Here is an 8,568-nt window from a genome sequence, read left to right on the forward strand (position 1 = left end):
CTTTTATACTTGTTTATTAGTTGACGCTAATAATTTGTTTAATTAATTTTTATTACCATATATGTGCCATTAATTACATTTCACAACAATTTAATAATAATCATAATAATAATAATAAAATTAAAATATCTAATCAATAAAATTAATTAATTGATTATTTTCTATAATCGATACATATTTCAAATTCTATTTTTGGTTCTAGACAAGAGTGAAATAATTAAGAAACTAGTTTACCTTGATATTACCTACATTTTATTCACCACATAAAAAGAAGTTATCTGATAGAAGAGAAAATCGCTTCATTTTCAAATCAATTTATCTATTACATGACAAATTTTATACTAATAAATAAAATAAGAAAAATGGAACTAACGCCACATAATCTCCATACACAGCTTTTCGTTCTGGGAAAGATTAAAATACTTAGACCAGAAGAATTTCCAAAAATGGTTATCATAATTGATAAGGTTCAACTTCATCTATACAGAAAATCAAGCTTTTTATTTGAAATTATATTGGTGCTCGTACATTATTATAAAGAGCTGGGCCTTAAAGATGAAAAAAAAGCTGCGATCTATAAAAGACAATTGCAATCGATATGTGGAGGTTATTAATTACAAAATGGGGGAAAAATTAAAAATAAATTAAAACAAAACTGAAATTGGTATTTCAAGTTTTATAAGTGAAATTATTTTATTATTTAAATTAATTTTTGCCATAAAAACGATAATGCCATATTAGTTCTTCAGCGTTACTAAATAGAAATAATACATAATTTTATTCACAAAACGCAAATAAGAACTTTGAAAGGATTTTTCTTATTGGATTCTGGTAATAGACAGAAGTTGATGGTGAATAAAAAATGCAGAACTGAAAATGTCCATGGTTTTAGCCTTAGCCTTAACAAGCACAAATTTTTTGTGGGAAGGATACCATTTCAATTTCATATTCAAATTATTCTCGAAAGATTACCAAGAATATTAATTATAAAAACTACTCTTAATAAAAATTATGCAATTAGAGATTTAAAAAAATTTTAAATATTCAAATAAAAAATATTAATAATTAACTATTACAATTCATAATACAAGTTTAATATCTTGTATCTAAGAATAATAATAATTAACTTTAAATAAATATAAAATATAGAAAAAAACAGAATAATAATAATAAGAATATTGTTTTAAGTAAGTAATCTTTTAATTAAAAAAAAATTATTTATTTATTTATTTATTTAATAGAAAATTATAATTTATAGTTCGCATGTATAATTATTATAAGCCACTATTTTAACTAGCTTATTATGAATATAAATATACATTTAAATGCATCATTTATGAATTAATCATACAGGGTGATTCAGGCCCGTATACAATTGCAAGTAACTAGTTTAAGTAGCTAAGACCCCATAACAGTAACGGTTAGACAATAAAACTGTTAAAACAACAGGTAAAATATTAAATCAAATTTAGAAATTTTTTTTGAAAATGATAAAAAATTTTTAGAATTGTTATGTCCCTACTGAACAGAGAAAACTGGAAAAAATCATTTTATTCGCAGTCTAAGGTATAATTCAATTTACATTTTGCAATCAATTTGATATTTAGACCTTATCAAATTAGATCTATCAAGTCCGGTAGGGAAAGGCACTGAAATGTCTAAGTGTCTGACTGATAGAAACTGTAAATTTCTCAGTGGCTGTAGTGACTTTTATTTGTAAAGCTTAAGGAAAATAAATTTTACCTTAATTAATCCTCTGATTATGTTTTCTGCAATTAAAATATTAACAAAGAATATTTACGATTTTAATGTATTCCAAAACAAAAGAACTTCTCACTCTTTGTTGTAAAATGAAAATATTTATCATAAGCAAAGTTCTTAGAAAATAAATTTATATGTAGGTACTAAAGCAATCAATTAACCTTAACAAAAAAAATTTTGTTTGTTTTTCGAAGTTAAATCCAAGTGGTAATTGTGTATGCAAAGAAGGTGGGGTGGACTGAATTGATCGTAGCACCACTCTATTACGTTTGCAATAAATCACACGTTTCAATTAAAATTTTTCAATTGTTTACATGTAATTGATATAGTAAATGAGAAATGAAAATTTTTGAATAATATCAATTAACTAAACTTGTTCCATTAAAAATTTTGAAAATAAAAGTCGAAATTGTATAAATTATATTTTTTAAATAGACCATAGACTTACTTATATGTCTATGTTCCAGATAAACTATATTAACACACTATAGACTTATATGTCCATCCATAAAATTATTTTCACAAAGTACTGTGTCATTAATATGAAAACTCCTCAAATAAAACTTGAACATTGCAAATAGATTAAGTGTAGTGTAAAGAACAGCTACACTCACATCAAATAAATCACCCAGTATTGAACATTAGATTTACTAGTTTTTGTAATAGACTTTATTAAGTACACAGGTATTTATTTTTAACATATTAGCTACCAGTTTAATCATTTCAGTTTTTGCTCTTTTATTTCTTAGCTTTTTTTTTCATTATAAATAAAATGCTAATTTTACTTTATTAATAATTCAATTTATGTTTGTTGTGTATTTCATATTTAAATTTGTTATTTATTTCATATTTAAATAATCATAATTAAAAACAAATTTATTAAAATAATTAATATTATTTATTTCAATTCTATTATAAATAGATATTGGGTGTCTTAGATAAAATCTCTTTTTAAAAACAGGAATAAATTCACGTTTTGTATATATGTGTTTTGTAAAGGATAGAATTTTCCAATTAAAAGCTTGTGCAGCATAATTAATTGAATTAATAATTAATAGCACTGAGAAAAATTAATTATGTATAATTCGGAGAAAATGATTTACTGTTTTTGATATTCAGAAAATTGGTATTCCTATAGTAAAAAGATTTTTTGTTCCACTGTTTTCATAGATCCTAATATTTTGATTTTTTTATTATCAAAAATTTTGATGAATGTTTATATCGAAAAAAATGTATTGATAGAAATTATCAACAATTTTTTAACGAATAAAAATATCAAAGATAAAATCCATCCAAGAATTGTTACTATCTTTTTCTAGCAAAACAGAATTTAGTAGAGTAAGTTCGTATGACAAACGTAGTCTATGACGTCAAATACTATATCCGACCTCTCTGTCTAATTAGTAGTTTAAAATCCTTTTATCATCGTGCGTTTTTCTTAGTCGATTTTAATTTTAATTTCAGTTTTGTCATCTTTTTTATAGTATTTTCATATTTTGTTAAGAAAAACGAAAAAAAATCATGGAAACTTAGCGTTCGATTATAGCGTTCGGATTGCGAGAAAAGAGTTTATCGGTATAAATACGTTTGCGTGTTAGTGCATGCGCAAAATGAAGAACGCCATTTTTAATACGTCATTTATACTGTGGAACATAAGTTACCTATAGCCGATTAAAATCGAGTTTTCTTGACATGCAAAAACAAGGGAATTTTGGATTTGGTTTCTGAAGAATTTTATTCTGAGACCTGTTTTGCAGCCATAGCTTAGTTCAATATTTGAAACGGTTAGAAATTCGAATCGTAAAAATAATATTTAATTAAGTATAGGTATTCATCATAGAATATTTGCATCGTGCACGAGTTCTACTTAAAGAGTTTTCATGGTAATGCCACTACTTTATTAATCTGTTTTTTGAAAGAGACCAATAAGTTTATTTATATATTGTATATATGCTTTACATTGAAAATTTAATACTATTTTCTAACAAAATTTTCTATAATGTAACTTCTTTAATAAATTGTTATTATCCAAGAGTTTTTATTTTACTATACCAATTACATGTAAACCATTGAAAAATAATCCTATGTTAAATAAAACGTGACATTTATTTCAAATTTCAAAAGACAGCAGCACTGCGATTAATTCAGTTATTCCCCGCATCGAATAGTATATAGAAAATATGGTCTAAAAAAATATTTAATTCGTATTCAATTTTAAAAACTAATGGTGGAGGCTCTGGGAAGTTCGTAAAATGAGTTGGGTGAAGATATTTTGTGATGGATTGGAAGCTTCGGAAACTACAAATTCATAATTTCCCAACTTAATAAAAAGGTTTTATAATTTTGAAATGGAAAATTCGGTGGCAGAGATCTAATAAATTTTTATTTTATTTTATAATTTCAATACAAGATTTGTAATTTTTCAATGTTAAATTAAATCGAAATATTTATTCAGAGCGAAGTTTAAGAAAATATATTTTACTATCGTTTTTGCAAAGATCAAATCACAAAAAAATAGATCACTTAATCCTAACTTATAATTTATATTGCATTATCTAAGAAATTCGCCAACAAATTTTTGTCTTTATTCTGTAAAGACGAGTACTGGCAACGTTTTCGAGAGATTTATTTAAGATGGCTGAATTTCGGATATTTCTGTCCTTATTGAATTTAGGGGAGAGTGAAATACGTCAATACAAAGCGGTTGCATTTACTAAAGCAACCTTAATTCTTTCTTGGTCTGGTCTAAAATGATTGAAAAATGTGCTTTTTTAATTATTAAAATATGGTAAAATTGGTGCGCGATGGTAGAATTGTCTGGCAATTAGTTATTATTGCTTAAAATGCGTGGAAATGTAGAAAATTATCTTAGACTGATTTTAATAAGCGCAGTAAATACAATTACCTAATTTCAATATGAAAAGAATACTCAAAAATTCAGTTACCTGTCTTGAAATCAATTTTTTCGTGACAATATATTATCCTATATTTAATATTTGCAATTATTATGCCAGAACACCAGCTAAGGCATAATTATTGTAGGGTTAAGAGTTTAATGTTGTTGTTTTGTTGTAGAGATTCGATTAGTTGAGCAGAATATTATCATGTAAAAAGTTCAAATATTTAATTTAAATAACGGACAACCAACATGCAAATTAAAAAAATATAACAGCTTATTTAGCAAAATCAATTCATAAATACAATTTGCAAAATATGACTTCGCAAAATTATTGAAAATTTTCTGAAGTAGAGGTATTTTTCCTTTCATATGATCATATGATCATTGATTTTACTCAAAATATCACAATAATAATCCGTAGCGCAGAAATTGAGTAAATCAAGAAAATTCCCTCTAATTATAAAACGATTATCTTTAAAAAATTGGCAAAGTATATTAAACTGACTGAATTTTAATGAAACAATGTGGGATAGATTAATGATATTTTTTTTGGAAAATTCCATCATCAATACAAAATCAATAGCTTATTTTCCTTATAAGAGAAAATTGTCTTAAAAAATAAATAATTATAAAGCTAATTAAATTTCATAATTTTTTTGATTTAATAAAATTAATAAATTTAACACATATTATAAGTAAATGTTGATAATTTAAGTAATAAAATTGATAAATAATATGGTTCAATGCGCGTCCGACGCTCATTCATAGTAATTAAGATAAATAAAATATGTATTTATGCGCCATAACAACTCAATTATGCAGCGACGAAAACCTTATAAAAATTGTATTATTTATTTATTTTTTTAAATAATTTAAAAATTCTCGGTTCTTAACTGGTGGGTTTCGGATTGGGTCAAAAAATTACTTTTAGTAAAAATCTTGTAAGTTTAATTCAAAATAGTTCAGTTTCAATGTAGAAAGCACATAATTTTATTGAAATATTTGGTTATATTTTACATACTTGGGAAATTTGAAGATAGAAAAACAATCAAAATAGATGAAAAAACACATGGCCATAAATTTAAATTAATGCGTTCGTTATGGAAAGATTAAGCCAAAAGATTTTTTAAAAAGTTTTTCTTCGGGCCATAAAAATTTCTTCTTTTTAACGAATTGGAGTTTGAATTCATTGGCTGGTTTAAAAACTATATTTTTCCTCTGTTTCATCACAAAAATCAGCATTATGGCCATTTTTTTCCTTTTTTTTTTGTTTTAATATAGTGTATTTCGATTGCATAGTGACCATGCTTATTTGAGCCAAAATATATTTACAAGAAACTGAATGTATTCAAGATATATGAAAATGAAGTCATTTCGAATCAAAAAACTGTATTTCGACTGCTAAAAAGTCATTTTTAGTTTGATTTAGATAAATTTGTGCTAATATTGAGGCAATCTTTGTGTTTATCAAAATTTCAATCTCAAAATGATTGAAATTGAAGATCAGGATATTTTTAATATCAGTAAAGTGTATTTCGATCGCCAAATGGTGATTTTCACTTATATTGAAACGCATTTGAGCCAGTCTGAAGCCAATGTTGAATATATTTAGGGGAAAGTATTCAAAATCGCAGCGGTACTAAATAAGATAATCTTGCTTTCTTGATAAATAGTCATTATCAATTTGGAATCCATAAATTCTTGCAAATATAGAGTCAATGCTAAATAAGCGTAATTTTTATTTTTTGGCAAGTTATTTTGTTTTAAAAATACTAATTTTTACCGTTTTTAGTATTTACCGGAAAATAATTTTTACTGGGATTTTTTTGAACCTTTTATAAATTAAACTTTGTACAATATTACTGAAAAATGGCAAAGAAATAAAAATTTACCTGTTGTTAATCCAGGCATTCCGAATGCTCCATGCCCTTGCCCAAATATTGGACCAGGTCCACCAAACGGCCCAACTAAACCTTGCGCCGCCGCCCATTGTGGATGTGCTGCCTGATAAACAGCTGCAGCTAGCGCGCTAAATGGTGTCGGTCGTATAGGACCTTGTGCCATTAAACTGTCTCTTTCAAAAGCACGCTCACGAGCTAAAAATAATTCACGTTGATGTTCTTTAAGCGCTGCCGCTTCTTCTTCATCATCCGCCGTTGAACCATTCCGAACAGCCGCTGCTTCCTCATCCTCATCATTTAAATCCTCAACATCAACAATTGAATCCTCTTCCGGATTCGAATCATATTCATCATCCGACGATGAATGTAACGTTTGTTGTGTCGATGATTCCGAGGATGTTATTGTTGTCGGTCGTGGTGGCCGTGTATCCGCTAATAATGAGGCAACACTAAAATTACTAATATGATGACTATTTTTATTAATTTTCTGTTGATCCGACGAACCAACCGGAACCCGTTCACTCGATTGTTGTGGTGAATGCATCACTTTTTGTTGTTCAGTTGTGTCACGATTAAAACAATCAATATTTTGGATAGTCATAGTAGTTTTTGTTAAATCGTTAAATATATGTTTTTTAAGCATGAATTATCGTGAATACGCGTTTTCGAGCAAGTTAATTTTAAACACGATTCAAATCAATCATCACATTCTTAACGCACATAATCGTTCACTTTAAAAGCACCCAAATAAATTCACTTCCACTATTTTCACCGGCCGTATGGTTTTGATACTATAACAATCGTGTAATCGTGTGTATAAACTATAGACGACTGAACATGGTGTTTCTATGAGTATACAATTCAAGCTATGTTGACGCACTCCACACAAGCTGTACAAGAACGATGAAGGGCGTCGTATTATAAAACTTGTATAGGCGTGTATTTGAAGTTGTTATTTGAATCCAAGTATGTTTCCATATCTATATATTATATTGGAAGTAATAAGCGCCACCCATTTTGATTACATATAATTTTCTATTTCATCCAATAAGAAGCCAATATTTGTTATTCCATTCAGACATATTAAGTTTATAATTACTTTTCCATATGAATTAGATTGTTTTTGTTAATGTTATTCAGTTGGATTACTGTTTTGTTCGTTCTTGTTTTTTTTTTTTGCTTATTTACGTTTTTGCTTTTTTGTGGAACATGATTATTGTTAATGTTGGGTGTATGTTTTTTAACTTATAATTCCATTCTTGTGAAAAATTAAAAAATAGAAGTTATTGTAATCGAGTCAAGATTTCTAAAAGGCAAAAAATGCTTATCCGCCATACGCATTCTTAGAAAAATCGATTTCTTAGAAACACATTGATCCCTTTTTCATCTCTCAATATTATCGAGGTCGGATTGGTACAAAAATAGGCATAATAACATTAACCTACCTATCAATCGGACACTAATTTGGCTCTATATTGGGTATGACTTTTTAACAAGCCCTGTAATAATATTAAGGTGGTGAATTTTGAAAGTTTAGTTTCCAAAGATATTTTTACGAAATCTTAAAAGATATAGTTTTGAAAAATAAAATGCATATTTATAGAGTAGGCCGGTTGATTTGACCCGATAGTTTTAAGGGGGTCAAATAAGTGGGTTCTCTGGAAAATTTATAGTATTAAAAAATAGTATGCCTTAAAATTCGCTTTAGAACACAAACATAAAAAAAAATTTCAGTAAAAAATACTTTTTTAGGGATAAGCTTTTATTGTACTAAAAAGTATAACATAATTGTTATGATGGGTCACTCATGCATGACTATTTGTAAAAGATGGAAGAGCTCAATTTAAAATATCAAAAATAATTCTTAGCACCTCAAGCTTTTACAAATAATCATGTATGATTGACCCATAAGATAAATTATTTTCTACTGTTTAGTACAGTAAAAACTTGTCTTTAAAGAAATATTTGTTATTTAAATTTCTAATTGAAAACTAAAATACATATGTA

General features: G+C 26.8%; 1 protein-coding gene across 1 annotated transcript in view; it reads right to left on the reverse strand.

Moving 5' to 3' along the window:
- Window positions 1–7,318, reverse strand: part of LOC123305938 (NK1 transcription factor-related protein 1) — a 72,143-nt gene extending 64,825 nt beyond the window's left edge. Inside the window, exon 1 of the mRNA XM_044887777.1 lies at window positions 6,553–7,318. Within this exon, the coding sequence (XP_044743712.1) occupies window positions 6,553–7,204 (652 nt within the window). The 5' untranslated portion in view covers window positions 7,205–7,318. The remainder of the gene's footprint in view (window positions 1–6,552) is intronic.
- Window positions 7,319–8,568: the final 1,250 nt, after the last annotated feature.

The sequence above is a fragment of the Chrysoperla carnea genome, chromosome 1, assembly GCF_905475395.1.
Source record: "Chrysoperla carnea chromosome 1, inChrCarn1.1, whole genome shotgun sequence".
Lineage (NCBI taxonomy): Eukaryota > Metazoa > Arthropoda > Insecta > Neuroptera > Chrysopidae > Chrysoperla > Chrysoperla carnea.